The sequence below is a fragment of the Patella vulgata genome, chromosome 4 (assembly GCF_932274485.2).
Source record: "Patella vulgata chromosome 4, xgPatVulg1.2, whole genome shotgun sequence".
Classification (NCBI taxonomy): domain Eukaryota; kingdom Metazoa; phylum Mollusca; class Gastropoda; family Patellidae; genus Patella; species Patella vulgata.
Window position 1 is genome coordinate 11,651,567 of NC_065882.2, and position 22,711 is coordinate 11,674,277.

The 22,711-nt window shown below is 36.2% G+C and overlaps 2 protein-coding genes across 2 annotated transcripts in view; one reads left to right on the forward strand and one right to left on the reverse strand.

Moving 5' to 3' along the window:
* The window catches only part of LOC126819499 (organic cation transporter protein), a 58,288-nt gene that overhangs the window by 11,013 nt on the left and 24,564 nt on the right, over positions 1-22,711 (forward strand). The window lies entirely within an intron of this gene.
* LOC126819543 (MAM and LDL-receptor class A domain-containing protein 1) lies at positions 273-21,994 on the reverse strand. Its single transcript, XM_050547676.1, has 6 exons — positions 21,723-21,994; positions 11,572-11,751; positions 7,007-7,251; positions 6,282-6,354; positions 5,279-5,344; positions 273-3,703 (listed from the first exon to the last, which is right to left on the reverse strand). Exons 1-6 carry the CDS (start codon positions 21,751-21,753, stop codon positions 3,288-3,290), a joined length of 1,011 nt encoding a protein of 336 aa, XP_050403633.1. The 5' UTR covers positions 21,754-21,994; the 3' UTR covers positions 273-3,287.

The window sequence follows — 22,711 nt, forward strand, 5'->3', positions numbered from 1 at the left end:
TCGTGGGTTTTCTCCGGTTTTCTCCCACTGCTAAAGACCCCTACGCGCAAGCGAATTATTGAAATAAAAAAATAAACGAAATGTTAGTCCCGAAATGACCTAGTTTGTGTCGAGAGGACGTTAAACCCCATTTCCCTCTCTCTCTCCATCCGGAGTAGAATAATAGGACGTTACATATCGGATCTTAAGCAGTGGGGGCATGTGTGGCGAGAAAATTGATTGTTGTCACCGTTATCTGTCTTATTATTAAAAAGGAAAATTCGACAAATGTAAACATATATAATTGATTTTATTAACAAAAGTACAGACATTATAAACAAATACAAAATATACAGCTTGAATATTTAAAGGGGCACTATTCAAGAGCTAAATTCGACCTATTGCAGGTCTTTTTTTATACGTTAAATGTTATATACATTATTAATTAGACATGTATTAACTTGCCAATACCATAATCAACTCTCGATATCATCGGATACTCGAGATTTTCAACAGATTTATATACGATTGACAGTGGAAACTGTCAAAATGATTTAATTTAAACATGGATAACCGAGACTTTGTTTAATGCCTTAACAACTTTAGCGATGACAATCCCGACTACACTGTTGTTCTAACGCCGATAACTCGGCTCATAATAAATTAATTTCGCCGAAATTTTCAACCTATTCCCTTTCCATTATCTATTTTAAACTATAATAGCGAGTATTATAAATCTGTATTTAAATCTTATATAATGCCCCTTTAACAACAACTTAGCTGTAATACGGAAGACTGTTAAGGTCAATCAAATCAATAAAAAAAATTGATTGTCTCGTATTTTTTCATGGCCCTAAAGGTCTACCGTACTGTAATAATTCTTTGGACAATATCAATTTATTTCACTTTAAGGTTTGATATAAATATTAAGACTCTAAAAAAATCCAAAGTACTTTCAAGTTTTATTAAAAATACATTATTTAAACTAATTAATTCTGATCATTTAAAGTTTAAATTGGTCTATTATGTTTTAGACATGTAAAGATATCATAATAAACAAACCATGAAGTACTTTGTCTTCTACTTTAGATTTGAATACATAATACATGGGTGTTTATATTAAAATAGTACATATATTTTACCTTTTAGATATATGTGAATAGTTTGGCTTACTATGTTAAAGTACCCAAGTCTCTAACTCAATATTATCCAAAGTCTTCGATATTGAAAACACGAATTATTTGTCAGTTTAAATCAACATTGATGTTGTGATCTTACCGGGACAAGATGGACTTCTGATATCCAATATTTCAGACAAAAAAAATATTTTACCATTGGAATATTTGTAACAAGGGACTCGAAGAACGAGACTAGATATATTCTACAATTCATGTCAAACGGTGACGTCATAGTCTTATATGGAGAGCATGCGCAATAAATACCACTGGTGTAGACTGGAATAACCAGACGCTGGAGATTGCCGTTCGATTGAGACTTCTGGCGTATTTCGCCGAACATAACTGATTAGAAATTACAGTAAAAACAGAAACGATTGAATGCAAATCAGTTTATATACATTCGTAATACATTATCATATGCGTTGCGACCCATTTGTGTCAATTTCTAGGTCCAAATATTAATTATTTTGTTCCTTTAAAATTCAAATATTCGATACGATTAACTTATCCACATTTTGTCGCTAAACAAGGTACAGATATATGACTTCAAGTACAGGTTCACGAGAGCATGTTCAAATCTCTAAATTATTTTTTCCTCAAAGTTTTATATTATAAGACGGGGTAGCGAGATGTCGATATTGTAAATCTCTAAACTAGTTTTTCCCCCAAAAAGTTTTATATTATAAGACGAGGAAGCGATATGTCGATATTGTAAACAGACTTCGATACTCGCATTCTCCAATAATCCCACAATAATATTAAACCATAATTATAACAGAACGTCAACTATTGGTATCTTAGCGAGTGCATTACTATATGATGGCTACTGTGTTAAAATCTGTAGAATGTGTAACACGTCCTTGAAATATGTCGGAAAATATAATTGGTGATGACTTTTTGTCGAATAAATTCCGAATAAATGTTCCGAAATCTTTGAAAAAATAAAACATCAACTTGAAACAGAAATCGGATAGGCAATGCAGTTGTATTGATGGTTTAAATTTTAACTCAAGATTTGCTTGAAATTGGAACAAGACATGTATCCTAGCAATCACTTTTTGTTTGTAATTGTTTAAAAACACGTCACGAAATAGGTTCGATCTAAATATTAAGGCCACCTGCAGATTTCGTCAAGGTCAAGAGATGTAAATAGGGCTAGCGCTAACACTAACCCTTACCCTAACCCACAATCCTCGGCAACAATCGCATATCTTAGCCCTATTTACATCTCGTGATCATGACGATGTTTGCAGGTGGCCTTAATATTTAGATCTGATCGAAATAGGCGATATTGGCGGTAGTTAAATGGTTCAGTTCCATGTGAAGAGCTTTAACGTCGCCGATCGTTATTTGCATCTTTCGGGAACCATACATTCTTTCATGGCTTAATCGACTCTAAAATCTGTTCATTTTGATTATTTATTATGTAATTAAGAAAACAAGAACAAAATAGCAACGATATTTCAATCTTATGATGCAACACACACGCGTTAACCATTCGCCCAGCCCTAACCCCGGCTATATATCATCTCCAGAATGTTGACAAATATCTGAATGCATCATATCCTTGTAAATATGGGAGGTTCTTGAACCATTTCTAGAGTGACATTCATTTCAGAGATTTAATTGTTTCAGAAACGTTACTTTTTGAAGAAATTTCGTTCTGAAAAATGATTTACTCTAAGTTCTGATGCTAGATTTTTTAATATTGCGGGAGAGAAATCTAACGAACATAACAAACTACAGTTAATCTACTGTCAACAGTTGGAATATATTAAATGAAACATCCCTTGATTCGGGAAGATGGTTGGACATCTTAATTATATATGAGAAATAATACAAAACATTAAAAATAAAAATAGGATCAGACAATGACTTTGGTGTTTGCACAAAACACATATTGGGTGACATTATTAGGCAATTCGTCCGATACGTCAATAAATAGTATAAATTAACTGCTAAAATGCACATATAATCCAAGCTATCAGCTGCTTTATATTAGGAATCATCTGCTGTGTGTATCTGTCTAAATTTCGATCCATGCCTAAATATCAGCTGCGCATCATGCTTCCCTTCGAACAGACAACACTTCACAACTTTCAATCCACGATTGTCCAATGAATAGAGCCTTCACCTAAAGTCTGACGTCACAGTAGAGTAGTCACTGAATCCATATTTTCCGTATCTTATATCACGAGTATCATACACCTGGTTTTCATCCGATATTGTTATTGTCTCGTGTGCCGGTATATCCGGCGGAATCGGAAGTGTGTATATTTCTTCTTCCGTTTGACTGCAGTATGGACGTTCGCGATTTGTTTGATAAAAATCAATGACATTTCTACGTGCTTTATTGCGTCGACGTCGTTTCCGGACGTAACATTTAATAATCACAATAATTCCAATCCAGAACAACGAACCGCCAACCACGGCCAGAATAATTGGGAGATATTCTGCTAGCCACGTTTTCTGCTGTTGATCACTGGTTGTTTCGCCAAGAGTTCCAGCATTTACAGGATACAGTGGGGGTGCCAGTGTTGGAATGTCTGAAAAAAGTGTGTCAAATTTTAATGTTACCGAAAAGGGCAAATTTATGGGAGACATGCATATTATTTGATTAAACTACAGATCTATATTTCGTTTCGTCTTTTACACTTTCAATGGCCTTTTCTCCATGACGATCTGACCAGTTGTAGTGGGAGGTCGCGTCAGGGTCATACTAGCGGTTTTTGACCCTATGACGTCAGACAATTGATTAACCGATCAGCGTTGATGTTTCTAGTAGGATATCCACAGTTCCGTGCATCGCACGTCAAGAACTCGCTCCTACAGGCCTCTTCATTGGTCCGTTAATCCCTAACATCAACTAGAACGCGGGTTATATAACAACTCTTCTTGATCTTAGAGTAGTAAAGACAAGTAAAACGAAATTTTGAACTATAAAAAAACGAAACGAAATAGGATCTGTGTTTTAATCAGATTGTGATCGTGATAATTCTAATTTTAAAAATGCTTTCACGCCCCTGGCCTCGTTTCGCAAGATTTTGGTACACGTAAATTCAACATTTTGCATTATAAATCTCTTGAACTTTTGAAACACATGCCTAACTTCATCTAGGTGTATTGAAACTGACACAAACCATATGACAATGGGGACGGTTCTTTCATGTGACTATCTCCGCGAATTGTATTTTCCAGGAGAAGATGTTTCTTGTCAGTCAAAACAATAGATTAAGATGGGGTAGTGGAATTATTATATAGGAGTTATCTCCCATATTAGTTTCAGAGATCATAAACGTCTTTATTAACCAGGGAAAACAACTACTCTACAAAACGAAATGAAATGAAATGGAGTTTAACGTCCTACTGTTCTGCTCCTAACCTGGGCTAATGAAGACGGGCATACGCCATATAGTGTGCTATGAGGGAAATTTTGCCCGGACAGCGGCACTACGGTATACTCTTATTTCTAATTTATTTATGTACACGGCAATATATACACGGGACCTCGGTTTTTAGTGCCATCCGAACGACTAGACAGCGGCACTACGGCCTACTCTTATATGGAATTCCAACTGCCAAGGGATCTTTTACGTGCACGCCAATGTGTACACGGGACCTCGGTTTTTCGTCCCATCCGAACGACTAGACAGCTTTCCTTGTCAGCCCCTCCGTCCTGCATCACTGACAAGGGAGAACCACGCCGGAAAATCTGGATGAACTTTCTCGGCCAATGCAGGGATCGAACACCCGACCTCCAGGCTAGCGAGCTAGCGTCTTACCCACTTAGCCACGTGATCCCCCAACTACTCTACAATAATGAACATACGAGTATATAACGCAGTTCAGAGAGAGAGAGGGAGAGAGACAGGGACCTGAGAACCCGGAGAAAACCCACGGGGAATCGAAACCACTCAATGACAGATCCTATGATGCAACACACAAGCGTTAACCATTCGGCCACCCATCCCCCCTAACACAGTTGAAAGTAGAAGATTACTATGTGAAGAACTAGGAAGCAGGTCCACCTGTCATGTTAACAGAACGTGTTTTTAGCACCCAAATAAGATTAACAAGCTTGATTTAACCGAGAGCTCTATATAAGCTATAAAACAACTTACCTATTGCTGCGTGAAGATTAGGGTATATTTTTTCACCCCATGGATTACTTCCATCTGGCAATGGGTCTGAAACACAAAGTAATTCATACATACATTTTTTAGGGCGAGCTTAACATTTCATTTGTGTTGGGTTGGTTAGAATACCGGGATGCATATAATTGTCGTATTTGGCGAGATAAAAGGGCACCGAAATGCATGGGTGAAATCATTTGGAGTATGTACTGTATTTAATGTGTCTTAACCTAAATTGCACTGCTCACTGTATCCTTACCCAAATCACACTACGTGCCAACTAAAATCACGCTGACAAAAATTGCACTATGTCATAACCCAAATCACACTGTGTCATAATTGACGTTATAGAAAACATAAAATAACGTGCCTTTACCTCTTCTGGCCAAATAGTATGTATATTTTATACAACTATTTTTGTAAGGGGAGATAAATAATCAGAAACATGTAAAAAAAAAAAAAGAGAGAGAGAGAGAGAGAGAGAGAGAGAGAGAGAGAGAGAGAGTTTAACATCCACTCAACACAAACTAGGTCATTTCGGGACTAACACATGTTCCATTTTATTTCAATAATTCGCTTGCACATAGTGATCGTTAGCAGTTGGAGGAAACCGGAGGACTCGGAGAAAACCCACGAGGTTGGACAGGCGACCCTACTCCTTGTCACATACAACCGGGAAATCGAAACCACGCCAGTTCACTCAATGACAGACCTTATGATACAGCGCACATGTGCTAACCGTTTGGCAATCCAACCCCTAAACACGTAAAGCTCATAACCATTACTTCATGATGTCCTGGCAAAATTTCCATCATAGCACACTGTATAGCGTATGCCCGTCTTCATTAGCCCAGTTCGAGCAGAACAGTAGGACGTTAAACCCCATTTTATTTTATTTCATTACTTCATGAGGTTGTGTTAAGAACGAAATATCAACACCGTTATCAATAATTCAGCCATATTGTATGACCAGGGGTTAATATGAACTTACCTGCATTTTGTACATATATATCATCAACACCAATATCTGAGTCATAACCAAATATTGTTGCTTCGAATAATATCTGAAATGAAAATAGAACCATAATTAATACGAAATTGAAGCCAACCTCACACCTTGCGATTTTCCTCTACGAAATGTAACCTATCACAGCTAACCGTGGACGTGAGCACCCCAACACGCTCCGATTATAATCGTATTGACTGCGACAATAAATCATTGCTCTTCGATTTGAAATGTAAGAACTTACAACATACACCGTTGCTCTTCAATAGCAAGCAACTACCCCAGATAAAAATGCTACAGCAACAGTCCTCGATTAAGCCCCACAGAGTTACGACTGGAAATCAAAGAGAATCGTAGAAATGTCATGCCACATATATCCAGGGTGCTCTTGGATGATTTTGTCGATGTTGGTCTTGGGTAGGCCTTCCAAATTAGTGCACAATTTGTCCTACAACATGCTATCATAGGTAATCTTAGCATTTCATAGGGAAATCTCCATACGCCCCATGTAATGTTCGACACCTTAAATTACGTGACATCATGTCATCGATTGATTACAATGAGATGGCTGCGTTCGTTATCCATACATAATACAAGTAAAAAAAATAATAAAAATTTGTGAGGAAATGCGATGACTGCGTTATCAAATAATAAGGCTTTCGCTTTGGTGTTAGAAATAACAGCAGTAATGAAAACAAAAAGTTGCTTACTCTGAAGGGTCCGACCACCTCGAACACCAGATCCACATAATGCCAAGCTTCTCCTTGTGATCCATCAGCAGACCAAAGTTTTCTAGCAGGCGATCCGATGGATAAATCTCGAACATACACATTAAGATGGCGGACATCTACACCGTTTAATCGGAACCAAAAACTGACATTTACCAACCCCCCGGTTGGTTCTAAAACTGGCGTTCCAAACATGGCCCGCTCTTCTTTAGCACTGGGCAAGGTATCTGGAATTTGAAAGAAAAACAAGACTTTAATAATAGTTAGAAAGTATATGGTATTGTTTAGTTTTAATCACAACAGTTCAACCGTTTACTGGTCTAGTCGTTTTATTCACAGTAGTTCAACCTTTTACTGGCGTGCACGTAAAAGAGCCCTTTGCAGCTGGAATTCGATATAAGAGTAGGTCGTAGCGCCTCTGTCCAGGCAAAATTTCCCTCATAGCACACTGTATGGCGTATGCCCGTCTTCATTAGCTTGTTATGGCTGTCCGCAACAAGGAGAACGTCAAAATCATTGCCCGATATATTTTATCTTTTATTTCAGGGCCCTTATTCACGAAAACTTAAACTAAGATACAATCGAAATTTTAAGAAATACTGCAATTCGATTGGTTGACCAATATGCAAATTGGATATATGCAAATTGATTTTACTGGTCAGCCAATCAAATTGCAATATTTCTTAAAATTTCGATTGTATCTTAGTTTAAGTTTTCGTGAATAAGGGCCCTCAACTTCTAACAAATCTACTCGTAAGTTGGTCCGGGTGTATCTTTGAAAATGCCAAATTGCTTCACTCTAAGCCGAGAAAAACTTATTTTAAAATCACCGTAGCCCCGATTGTCATTGTTACCGCTGTCAGGTTAATTAACAAAGTCTCGATTATTTAGGTTTGCGTTTAATCATCAATGGGCATTAAACAGCAGATCCGATTCCAATCCAATAAAAAACGGACACATAAGAAAACACCGAGAGTTATGATCTTTTCATGTTAATAAATGTCTAATTAATATGCAAATTTAGCTCTTGCATTATGTGTGTTAAGAAATGGGCAAGTTAAACATGTACGTTATGCATGAGCTAAATCTGCCTATTGCGGGTCTTTCTTTAGGCCTGAACTGTTTTCTAAATTATTAATTAGACATTAATTAACTTATCCAGACCATAATCAACTCTCGATGGCCTCGCTAGCCTGCGATGTTTTTTGGATTAGGTTCCGAATTGCTGTTCGACTTCCATTCATAATTAAATCATGAAATGGATAATCGAGACTATGTTGTTTATCCTACCGACTTTAGTAATGATGATCGAGGCTAGGCCGAAAATTTCAATCGCTAAAATCTCGGTTCATAGGGGATCAATTTGACTGAAATTTTCAGCTAATTCCCTTTACATTATCTAGTTTTTACTATTATAGTGAGAACTACCAGCTCTTTATCTAATCTCCCGTAATGTATCTTTAAGTTTACACATATCTTAAACAAAATATATAGTAATACTAAGCCTGTTGTCTTTATGAATATTTTAATGTCGGGATGTGCTAATGTTCAAAACCACAGTCTTTACTCTAAAATAGCACATATTTTTGACACTGAGATTTATATTTACGTTCTGTGGGGTAAAGGAGGCTTTAAAGAGATTACTCTAGGAATCATCTTCAAACTTCAAACGAAACACGTACTATGAACAATGCCCAAAGCGCATTTGTCCACACATGCAACGTTTCAAGTCGAGCATACACGAATTGACGGTGTCTTGGGACCTTTTTGAAGAAAGTTAGCCAAAGAAGAAGAATAATAAGAAGATTATGAACACCATGGAACCAACTTCTGACATACTTAACGCTATACTGTACTAGAACATCCCACATACCAGCCTTTTAATTATAAATTAATATTCGTAAAGATCTTTTTAATTTGTAGTAATCATCGTTTGAGCATCTTTATGATTCATAATAATACAATTGCCCTGCACGCAATAAATCTAATTATTTATTTTCTATAGATAGATGTACGTGCATCTAAAGGTAGGCCTTAAACCACATCAACGAAATACCTGCAATAGGCAGATTTACCTGTTGCATAATGCATGTTTAATATTTGTAAAATAATTTAAGATCTTTTTAATTTGTAGTAATCACCGTTCGGGCATTTTTATGATTCATAATCATATACTACAATTACCCTGCACGCAATACATATAACTAATTGTTTTCTAGTCGCCCATTCATATAAGATATACGTGGATCTAAAGGTAGGTCTTAAATAACCACATCAACGAAAGACCCGCAATAGGCAGATTTATCACTTGCATAAAGCATGTTTGATATTTGTAAAATAATTTAAGATCTTTTTAATTTGTAGTAATCAACGTTCGGGCATTTTTATGATTCATAATAAGATACATGTACTACATATATCTAATTATTTTCTAGTCGCCCATTCATATAGATATACGTGCATCTAAAGGTAGGTCGTAACCCATATATTACCACATCAACGATGATATCATCACCTTTATAAAGATGTCAAACAAATTATACACAAACCTTTTACTTTGTAGTTCGGGATTAAAAATGTCGGGCAAAAAATGACACGCATGTATCAAATACAACACAAACCCAATGTTTTGTCATTAAAAATAAATGTCACATTTTAAAGAAAGTTTGTTTGTTTCAAAGGTTAATTATTCGGTTTTATCTAAATTAATCTCCGACTAATTTTCTAAGAAGATAAAATGAAATGACATCATGTGAATGTCACAATCCTCCACGGCTTAAAAGAGACTGACACCAGATACGTTTTATGAAGTATGGTAATTTAAAATGTTACGACCTCTTGGATGAAATAAAGCTTAAAAGATTTAATAGATGAAATGAACATCTTTGTTCATAAAAGGGGTTGGTGGCCGAATGGTCTAACGCGTGCTCTTTAGATCATAAGGTCTGTCATTGAGTCTGGTGGCATAGTTTCGATCCGACATTTTGTAAAATGAAATGAAATGGGGTTTAACTTCCTACTGTTCTGCTCCGACTGGGCTAATGAAGACGGGCATACGCCATACAGTGTGCTATGATGGAAATTTTGCCTGGATATCGCCGCTAAGGGCCTACTCTTATATAGATGTCCAACTGCCAAGGGAACTTTTACGTGCACATCAGTGTGTACTCTGGACCTCGGGTTTTCGTCCCATCCGAACGACTAGACAGCTGACCTTGTCAGACCCTCCGCCCTGCACTACTGACAAGGAAAAACTACACCGGAAAATTCCGATGAACTTTCTCGGCCGACAGCGGGAGCGAACCTGCGACCTCCAGACTAGCGAGCCAGTGTATTACCTACCTAGCCACCGTGACTCCGATCCCACATTTTGTACATGACAAGGAGTAGGGTTGCCTGTCCAACCTCTTGGGCTCACCCTGCTGCTAAAGACCCATACACGCAAGCTTCCTACATAACATTGAACCATATGTTGGTTCAGAAACCACCTAGTTTGTGTCTAGAGGATGTGGCGTGGTTTCGATCCGAGGGGGCAAGAAATATGGTGCCCAGACCTACTACACTGGGGTTCTCCGGGTCATACGGTTTCCTCCTACTGCTGAAATTGATCAAAATGTTAGTCCAGAAATGACCTAGATTGGGTCGAGTGGACGTTAAACCAAATTTACCCCCCTCTTCCTCTTTACATTAACACAGGTTCACCTGTTCGATTTAGGTGTTATTATCCCTTGTCATAGACAGTTGTCTAGTGCTTCGGATTGGACGAAAACCGGCGTTCCGTGTACACATTGGCGTGCACGTAAAAGATTCCTTGGCAGATGGAATTTCCCCTCATACCACATTATATTGCGTATGCCTGTCTTCATTAGCCTCAATCTGGTTAAAACACAGATCCTATTTATAGTTCAGAATTTCGTTTTACTTGTCTTTACTACACTTGGATCTGGAAGAGTTGATATCATTGACGTGTTCTGAATGATGTGAGGGATTAGCCAACGAAACGGTCTGTTACGGCGAGTTCTTGGCCGTTTAATGCACGGAACTGTGGGTAAACCACTAGAAACGTCAACGCTGATTGATTAATCAATTGACCCCTGACGTTAACCCCCACTATAACTTGTCAGATCGTCATGCAGTGTAAGCCATCGAAAGTATAAAAAGCGAAACGAAATATACGTCTGCATTAGCATAGTCGGAGTAAAACAGTAGGAAGTTAAACCCCATTTAATTCCGATTTAGTTCAAAATAAAGTAATGAATTGGGTTGATCAAATCTGTCATTTCGATTAGTGGCGGAATAAACACTTTACGAATAAATATTCATTTGGAAAGATGATGCTCAAACAGGTTACAATTCTCAAATAGAGTTAGGGTTAGCGTGTCATTATAGAAATATGCAGGTTAAAAAAAGAAAATTAGTAGCTTATGTTGGGTAGTTAATACTTCCCCATCTAAAACAAAACTCATTCGGTTACACTTCTAGTGTACTAAAATAAATTTTAAAAAAAAATTAAAAAAAATAACACATCAAAACAATAAGTAACTTACAATCGACAGTATATCCGGGTTGCATATCACCTGCAGGTTGGGAAGGCTCGTGTCCATTCCAAATTAACCAATCAAAATCATCTTCTGCCCCGTCAACACCTTGTGACCAGCCGTCACACAATTTACCAAATTCAAAATTACAATGTACATCGCCTCGTGCTCCCAGTATGACTGCGTGCACTGTAAATATAGAATTACACCAGTGATAAGTAAAAACACCCATGGATACTTATACACAACCATTGATAATTTCACACACCCAGGGCCGGATTTACCTACCTGTAGGACCTCGGCCTCCTTGGTCAAATTCATTAGTGGGCCTCAAATTTATAGAAATGTGGGAAAGAAAGTTATACGCTGGCAATAAATTAATTTCAGTGGGCCACAGATAGGCAAATGGCCTAATTACGCCTATTGGTAAATCCGACCCTGGGCACACCGATTGATAATTATAACAACCATTGATAATTATACACGCCCATTGGTAATTGTACACACTCATTGATTATTAAACACACCCATTAGTAATTATACACGCCCACTGAGACATCCATTGGTAAATTTATATCCCCAGTAACACACTTATTGATAACTGTAAACACCCATTGATAATTATACACGCAAATTGATACTGATACATGTCCATTCATAATTATAGACAGGCATTGATAATTATACACACCCTCATTGGTAATTATTATTTTTAACTACATTTTTACAAGTATTGCAATAGAACATAGCATCAATATATGTATAAACATAAAACTCTAAAAACATTTATAATATAATTTTATAACAAAAGTCCAACAAAGGCGCCATTTAAGATACTATTCTTTCATACGCTTTTAAAGATACATTATGGGAGATTCGATAACGAGTTGGCAGTTCTCACTATAATAGTTAAAAACTAGATAATGTAAAGGCAATTTGCTGAAAGTTTAGGTCAAATTAATCCATTATGAACCGAGGATTAAGCGGTTGATAGTTCCGCCTAGCCTCGATCATCATTACTAAAGTCGGTACGACAAAAATCATAGTCGCGATTATCCAGTTAATCATTAAATTGCGAAGGAAGGTTCTGCAGCAAATCGGATCATAATCCAACAAATATCGCACGATGCCATCTAGAGTTGATTATGGTCTGGATAGGTTAATAAATGTCTAATTAATAATTTAGATAATATTTCAGGCCAAAAGACCTGCAATAGGCAGATTTAGCTCTTGCATAATGTATGTTTAAAAATCAATGAACCTTAAGGGTATTTTAACCGGATCAACCGTGGGACTGCTTCTTATAGCAAGTGGGTGTTTATTCCAATGTTCCAGAGATTAATAAAAAGATTTGGCTTTAAATGATGACAGATGAACTGTGAACTGTGAAGGTTTTGTAATACCTCCGATCAGATTAACCTTACTACCATCATCCCTCCCTCTCCCATGTACTTTTGTTTAGACTACTTCTCAAATCATCAGAAGCTCAAAGGTGAACAGAGATGGATTTTACAGTAAAGATGAGACTATCGTGTTCTATGGTTTCATCCGGTTCCCTCCAACTGCTAAAGACCCTACGCGCAAGCGAATTATTGAATTTTAAAAAATAAAACCATATGTTAGTCCCGAAATGACCTAGTTTGTGTCGAATGGACGTTAAACCTCATCTCCCTCCTCTCTCTCTCTGGTTTCAATCGGATACTACGATCAACTATCGGTTATCCTTATCATTATGGATAGATCAGTTCAGAAGTATTGTCGGCGATATCACCCTAGGTTGACGCGGACACTAAACCCCACGAACGAACGAAGGCTCATAACTCACGTCGATACCAAATACGAAATTTATGTAATAATAATCAGTAAGATCAGAGTATGGCGGGTATGTAGTGATGGTAAAACATTTGAACAGACGAGGAAAACGACAAGGCAGCGATACTAAAGACGAAATTTATGTGATAATAATCAGTAAGATCAGAGTACGGCGGGCAAGTAGTGATGGTGAAACATTTGAACAGACGAGGGAAACGACATGGCGACTATCAAACTAGATCTGTAAACATAAGGCTGTATGCTAGATCCTCATTTTGGATGTGTGTCAAGCCCTTGCATCATCCCTGTCGTCCGATCTACCCAGCTGTAACTAGGTACAGGTACAATGCAAAGTAATGCAGCACGGTAATGAGATATAAAATCATCACGCGGCTCCCAGAGCAGGACCTTAGTTGTTATAATTATATTATTTTTTATAAGGAGTGACCCCGTATATGGAATTTTGCAGGTTTTAGGATACGGAAGACCGGTTTAGTGATATACGTTTAAATTGAATTATTCAATCGATTAGGGTCAATACCATACTGGTATAAGGGTAAGCAGGGCTGATTCAGTGATACACGTTTAACTTGAGATATTCAATCAATTAGGGTCAATACCATACTGGTATAAGGGTAAGCACGACCGATTCAGTGATGGGCATTTAAATTGAGTTATTCAATCGGTTAGGATTCATACCATACTGGTATAAGGGTAAGCACGACCGATTCAGTGATATACATTTAAATTGAGTTATTCAATAGATTAAGGTCAATAGGCTATGATAATCAATACCGTAAATATTCACTGTATTTTAAGACCAGTTAAAATGATATAATGAGTTACGACCAACGCCGTACATATTCATAGCTACGCCGTAACTATAGGCAATCCAAGAACCGTTCTACTTAAACCGACGCATTGTTCACAAGCGACCGCTAAACTTTTGTAAATCAATTCAGGCTACGAAGCATACCATTCATTCCAGTTTATGGAAACACTGTGTTGAGTGGGATCTGCATAATTAGACTCGGGGACTGTACAAGCGAAGCGGCCGCTTATGGCTTGTCCCCGTCGCTAGATTTGATATATATGGTTATTTAATGAGTAGTTTGTGTGGCTTGTCCGCAGCTTTGTCTTATGGGTTTTGTTTGCGTGTAGTGTGGTCCCCCTGCACGTACTATTTGACTATTAATCAGGTCCGTCCTTTTTAATGTACCGTGGTGTTTGCCTCGGCTGTAAACTTTTTAAGTCCTTACCGTGATGGCTGTCATGGGGATTAACTTAAAAACTTGCTAAACACAAAATCAACATCTTGGATTTATTTCTGGCTATAGAAGTCACTTGACTTTGTTTGAACTAAATGCATGGTTGTCAAACAAATACAGTCTGAACACAAAATAGTACGGCTCCGACCAAACCAAACTTAACCACTACACCATCTTTCAGTAAAACAGATACTAGAACGTCTGGCTCCGTTTCGCCAGACCGAACTTCAATTGTAGTCTGTCTGTACAAATTCAAACGGTATAGAAGTCTGATAAACAAATACAATCTAGAAACTAGACCAATTTCAGTTTACTGAACGAATTCAAATATGCACATGCGCAATAATTCTGTTTCAGCAATGAACCTATACAACAACCGTAGACTTGCTCTGCCAGTAATAAAGCAATTAAAATTAATTAATAACCTCAAGGTGCTCTAGAACGTTTAACCTTATTGCATGACACCCCGTCACTATTTTAAGCTCTGTAGGTCCGCGGTTTGACCCCATTTACATTTGTTGGTGAAATAAACGGACATGGAGTTCAACAATAATTTTATGCATCAACTGGGCTAATGTAAACGGGCATACGTCATGTAGTTTGCTAATTTTTCACCAACGGCGCTATATACGACAGCCATCGTGCACGCCATCATCGGTTATACGAGACAAGGAGTAGGGTCGCCTGTCCAACCTCATGGGTTTTCTCTGAGCCCTCCAGTTTCCTCTCACTGCTAAAGACCCCTACGCGCAAGCGAATTATTGAAATAAAATTGAACCATGTGTTAATCCCGGAATGACCTAGTTTGTGTCGAGTGGACGTTAAACCCCATCTCTCTCTCTCTCTCTTTACTTAATTTGAATAAAAGATTATTTAAAATGTCTTCCTAGTTCACGTCTGAGAACCAGCCCCTATACTGGAGTCTTGGGTTTATACAAGCAAGGAGTTGTTCCCTGTCATCACCAAATCTCTGTACGCCACTACATAGATCACACAAGTTTGCCTACTTGTTCACATATAACAATGTTTGGGGACGAACGTTTGCATAGGCGTACGAGTTCGATAACATTTACTGGGGGGGGGGGGGGGGTAGAACCTGAAATGCCCGGAAAAATTTCGGGTTAGAGGCGGCGGCACCGATCGTCTTTAAGAGCGGAGCTTACCGTGTAGAAACACTCCAAGCAAAGTTTGGAAAATTGGACGGCCGCAAACGCATTTCCCGCTATTCTAGCCCGTGAATACAGCAACTTCAAAGTGGTCTAATATAGCCTAATTAAGATGGCTGACTGGAATTCCAATCAACCAATCAATCGTTTACAGTCCACGTAGACAGTATCGTCGGGAGAATATTTTGAATATTTAACTGCCGCAAACGTGTTTTTCTGCTATTACAGCAACTTCAGTGTGGTCCAATATAGCCTACCTTATAGGTGGCTGACCTGAATCCCAAACAACCAATCAATCGTCGTGGGGTATGGGGGCCTCGCATTCCCGGAAAAAATTTTGAAATCTAACCGCCTTAAATGCGTGTTTCTGCTATTCTGCCCGTGGGTTAAGCAACTCAAAAGTTGTCCATTGGTTTTGTAACCAAAATCCCACTCTATGCCGACCTGAATTCTATCCATCCAACCAAACCGTTACAGCTGCATTCATAATTAATAATCGATGCCCGAAAAATAGAGTGGCTCAAGACAAAAGATTTTGGCACTTTATTTTGCCATCTAGATGAAATGATATTTTTTTTTTTTCACTTTACCCGGCTGCCCGAAAAGTCAGATTACCCGAAAGTTAGCGGGGGCAGCTGCTCCCCCCCCCCTCCCCGCCCTGTCCCGTTCGCCTATGGACGTTCGTGTGGAATGTTTCGTCACAATAAAATGACAGAAATTTTAATTTAAATAAAAAACGTTAAAATTTATAATCTGTGGTGTTCCACAAGGTATTTGACTTGTTACCCCATATGTCTACAAAATTTTCAGTTTGTGGGTGTTTATTGTTATTTTTTATAAGATTACCACAAAATATTTGATATTTTAGTGTTTTATTATGTCAGTCCGTAGTAAAACTCATTGTCATGCCGATTATAATTTCAATCAAATACAGAATATAATAGGATCACATACCTAATTAATTTTTGTCAGTATTTTTTTTTATAAATAAAAAGGAATTAAAACCAATACATCTGGCAACTGTCAGGCAGATTACAACATCAATAATATACACAATTTATTTTTTGTTGGGATTTTGTATACAAAAAACACATAAACTGGTTATTTTGGTACTAACATATGGTTTAATTTCATTTCAATAATTGGTGTTCGCGTAGTAGTCTTTAGCAGTGGGATGAAACCGGATGATGACCCGGAGAAAAACCACGAGGTACAAGCGGGGATTCGAAACCACACAACTTGACCCCATGACAGACCTTAATATCCTCCATGACTCATGATATACATTAAGATCTAATGCTAGGGTTTAATCGTGGAGTAATCCTATCAGATCTTATCACATATTGAGGTCAGTCGTAGCAATCTCGTTGTTCGTATGGAACGTATCGAAACGTATCTGCACGTACCAGATCGTGGACCCAATAGGGACAATCCTATCCTAACGCATTGCACGACAGTGGGAACTAGCATTAAAGGGTACCCGTTCGACAATTCGGCCACCAACCCCCAATAAATTCGGCAACAAATTGTAATATAAATATTATAGGATGTAACATATAATTTATTATTATGTTTGGACATTTTTGTTTTTTTGTATTTAAAAAATCTAAATAATTTAATGGATTTGGTAATTAGAGATTATGATTAACCTTTACTATTTCAAAGCAGATTTTATTATATTTTTTATTCATATAAAAAAAACCCTGAACATACTACTAGTTTATAAATGTAGGCGGAAACATCAAGTGACTCACGTGCGTTGATTATTGTTTAAAGTTCAAACGAACACGTTTCTTTATGTATCTTGTGAACTAACAATTATCACAAAACATTTAACATATAATCGCAGGCCCTTTTTTATACTTTATCTGAGCGATATGAGAAGTTTTGACAAGACAATTTTGATTGTCAGATACCATTGTTCCGATAATAAACATAGTCTCAATTTTCCATTTTGATGTTAAATTATTAAATGACGCGGGTGTTGTAATCCTTTCAAAATTACACTCATCCGATGACCCAGAGAGTTAGTTATTGGCTTTTCATGTACATAAATGCCTGACAGTTAAGCGCCCACTCGACACAAGCTGAAACGCGAGGATCTGGAGAAAACCCACGAGGTTGGATCCTTGTCAAGCACAAGCTTGGAATCGAAACCACACGCCTTGACATAATGACAGTCCTTATGACCTAAAGCGCTCGCGTTAGACCAATCTACCTCCTGCCCCCCCCCCCCGCGACCCTCCTTAATATCGATATGTGGTAGAAATTTTTGCCACATGACTAACACTTTCCAATGTCAAAGTTTGGCTCTAATATTAGCATGATCTAAAGCGCTCGCGTTAGACCAATCGACCCCCCCCCACCCTCCTTAATATCGATATGAAGTACAAATTTTTGCCACATGACTAACACTGTCCAATGTCAAAGTTTGGCTCTAATATTAGTAAATTTTAAAATATTTAAAGTAAGATATTTAGTTCACATATGTAATGTCTGATAAACTGTAGATAAATATACACTTGGTTTTTTAAAAAATGTTCGCTAATAACTTAAATTTAACGACCCCTTTGATGTTCCCAAATTGAATGTTTAAAACTTGTACGGAGACTTGTTCGATTGTTTGCTTACTGGATTATGAAACTCTAAAAAAAACGTAAAGACATCCAAAACAAAATTTTAAGTAATTAACAAGGCAAAAATCAACGGAAACTAAATATAGAAAAATGCGATTTGCATAATATTCTATTTTTGAACACTATTTATAACATCTTTTCCCCATTGTTTTTAAATGTTTAGCTAAGTACTGCCTGTACACAATAGCCGTGTATAACATAGCACAACGTTGTGAAAGGAAGATTGTTTTCTGACTTCGAGGCGACTGTGTCGCCATGACACAGACCTTTGAGTACTGGAAGAATGTAATAAATGACTCATGCAATTATTGTGACCCGACGACGGTCAACATGAATACGTATTGAAATGGTCGCTGTGTAATTTCTTGGAAATGAAATGAAATATGGTTTAACGTCCTATGTGTCACTCCCCACCAGGCAATTGATCATAAGGTATGCAATGTGCTACGAGGGCAAATCACGCGGAGGAACAGGCTCCAATAGTCATTCGGATGGGGCGTAAAACTAGGGTTCCATGTTCACCTTGACATGCACTTGAAAGAACCCATCACAGTTGGAATTCAAATAGTCATTTTGGTTAAGAACAGTAGGACCGTAAACTCCATTTCAGTCATTCATTCATTATGTCACGTGTCTTTAGAAGTAATTCGATAAAATATCATATTACACATCACCGTAGACTCCGGTAATTATAGGAAACCGAAGAACTGACCCCATTGTATCAACGCACTGTTATACCTCATCCGCGGAACTTTTGAAATTCAATATAATGCGAAGAATGTGTTAAAATGTCTACATCCCAACATGTAATCTAAATTGACACCTCTGATTACTACCGGCTAAGATCTACAATTGCTAAATAAATATACCCATAATCCATAGTTTCACAACATAGACTATTTCTATCCTGTAATATTATGACTAGGGCCAATTATATGAAACGAAATGTTGTTTAATGGCACGCCGGCAATAACTGGGCTATATTGCACCAAACATATGGTGAATTTAACGAGACAAATCAAACATTATCACATTAATATATTTAAATACACAAATAAAAACAAGTATCACAGATAATATATACAATTTAAAAATGAATATCCGGCATTTCGTGTATATAAATAGTTAAAATGAATTAAACCAAAAGCAAATTACATTTATACAAATTTAACCAAGAACTAGTATTTTGCAGTTTAGACCCATTTGTGTGAGGCCTATTATAAGTTCTACATAAGTCCAGAATGTATATATATATAAACTAGTTTCTATGGATTATCTAGATTAATTTTAAAGCCCAGTTTTATAGTTATCTCTTTCGGTACTTGACACATATGGCATGGATTTAAAAAAATATGACACGAATTGAATAGCCTAATTTTTTGCTGGCTTCAAATGTTATATAAATTATTATGTAGAAATGTACTGTGATAAGCCCGGAATCAAATCTCGGGCCTATCGAATGGTTGAGATATTAAATGCATTAGAACAACCGCGCCATTTAATAATTTAAAGTTAAACTGGATATTCGAGAATTTGCTTATTATGGTAGTAATGATACTTGACAATCGAGAATATTTATACTAATTTGATAAACTATTATATACCAAGAACGACCATCTCCTTATTTAAATCACACAGAATGCATCTTTAATTAACTACTGAAAACGAAGGAACATGGTTCATAAAAACGTCTATTTTAAAGGAGTTTTTAATAAACTCAAATCGATCGGACACAGATAAAAAAATATATATCCATATATAATACATTTTGACTGAAACAAAAGGAATCAACACCGTCTTCATTAGGCACGGTTGGAAGAGAAACTTAGGTCTTTAAATCCCATTTCATTTACGAATCAAGACGATTCGGGTTGTAGACCTACTACTACTACTACTACATGTACATAAATAGTTTTCGAATACACAATATTTCCTTTTGTGTACATAACAACTACTATGACATACATTCTGAACGAATTGTTCTAAACGTAGCTCTGAATAACATACTCAAGTTATTGTTATCTATAACAAGCTTTTTAGCAATGCTAATGAAAGGATATGTGTACATAGATATTTTAACAACTACTATGAAATTTATTCAGAGCGAATGGTTCTAAATGAAATGGGGTTTAACGTCCTACTGTTCTGCTCCTATACTGGGCTAATGAAGACGGGCGAATGGTTCTAAACGTAGTTCAGAATAACATTGCCATCAATAACATTGCGCCTGTAAAGTTTTTATAAACACTACTTAAAGCATATAATATGTATTTGTTTATCGACAAAACTGTATCTTGTGTTAATATGTTATGTTTAATTACTAAATGCCGATCACAGAAGTGTATCCATAAAGTTTTTATAAACGCCATTTAAAGAATATTTGTATATTAGTAATTGTTTATCGATAAAACTGTACCTTGTACTAATATGTTATATTCAAATACTAAATGCCCCTCACAGAAATTTATCCATAAAGTTTTTATAAACGCCATTTAACGGATATAAGTAAGTGTTTATCGATAAACTGTACCTTGTGTTAATATGTTATGTTATGTTATATAAGTAATTGTTTATCGATAAAACGGTACCTTGTGTTAATATGTTATGTTTAATTACTAAATGCCGATCACAGAAGTGTATCCATAAAGTTTTTATAAACACCATTTAAAGAATATTTGTATATTAGTAATTGTTTATCGATAAAATTGTACCTTGTGTTAATATGTTATGTTCAATTACTAAATGCCGATCACAGAAGTGTATATAGAGTTTTTGTAAACGTCATTTAAAAGATATTTGTATATTAGTAATTGTTTATCGATAAAACTATACTGTATTAATATGTTATGTTCAAATACTTAATGCCGATCACAGAAGTGTATCCATAAAGTTTTTATAAACGTCATTTAAAGGATATTAGTTATTGTTTATCAATAAAACTGTACCTTGTGTTAATATGCTATGTTCAAATACTAAATGCCGATCACAGAAGTGTATATAGAGTATTTGTAAACGCCATTTAAAGGATATTTGTATATTAGTAATTGTTTATCGATAAAATTGTACCTTGTGTTAATATCTTATGTTCAAATACTAAATGCCGATCACAGAAGTGTATCCATAAAGTTTTTGTAAACGTCATTTAAAGGATATATGTATATTAGTAAATCTAGTAATTTTTTATCGATAAAACTGTACCTTGAGTTAATAAGTTATGTTCAAATACTGAATGCCTATCACAGAAGTGTATATATTGTATTATTATTACATGTACTTACCTATCAGGTATATAGGTATAACTAAATCCATTTTATTAGAGATATTACCGGCATGTTACCACTTTCCACGACTAAAACACAAATGATGTTCTCTCCAAATTCTCCATCTCCTTGGATGGTACAAACTATGACTTAGGCCAAACCAATCCGATTGTTTGTTTACTCACTTTAGGATTTACGCACTAAAAATGAACTTTTGTATCTAAAATTAAAGTTTTCAATAAGCAAAATATATTTTAATATCCTTTCAATCCTTTCTTTATTTCATCGACTAATCTTATGCAAGTTAGAGCACGAACTAACAAAGCCTTGCACAATTTGATTAAAATACCGTGCGCTCTTTTCAAGTCAAGGGCGTTGAAGGAAAAACAACTAAAACAATGGGACGTAAAATATATTACAGTAAGCGGTTTAAGTACTTTATGAATTGACATCATCTAGGGTATTTCATAGCACAATAGGAAATAGAATATAGCGTACATTATCGTATAACTAAAAATAAAACATAAACATTAGAGTATAATGTTATAATTTTATTGTTAAATTGTTACGTAACGCTGAGTATAACTTTATAATTTTATTGTTATATTGTTACGTAAGGATGAGTATAACGTTATAGTTTTGTTAGATTGTTACGCAAGGATGAGTATAACGTTATAATTTTATTATATTGTTACGTAATGATGAGTATAACGTTATAATTTTATTATATTGTTACGTAACGTTATAATTTTTGTTAGATTGTTACGTAGAAATAAGTATAACGTTATAATTTTATTAGATTGTTACGTAAAGATGAGTATAAAGTTACGTAAAGATGAGTATAAAGTTATGTAAAGATGAGTATAATCTTATTGTTCGAATGTTACATAAAGATGAATTCTAAGTTTTGTTACAACAGAAAACAAAATATAAAATGAAAAAGTATAAAGTTATAATTTTATTGTTAAATTGTTGCGTAAAGGTGTATTCTTAATTTCGTTTGCGGA

Excerpts from the sequence above, each read along its gene's own strand:
- LOC126819543 (XM_050547676.1), bottom strand. The coding sequence starts at position 21,753 with ATGGATTTAGTTATACCTATATACCTGATAG. Across the intron at positions 7,252-11,571 it reads ACCCGGATATACTGTCGATT|ATACCTTGCCCAGTGCTAAA; the intron begins GTAAGTTACTTA and ends TTCAAATTCCAG. Across the intron at positions 5,345-6,281 it reads TATATATGTACAAAATGCAG|ACCCATTGCCAGATGGAAGT; the intron begins GTAAGTTCATAT and ends TTTGTGTTTCAG.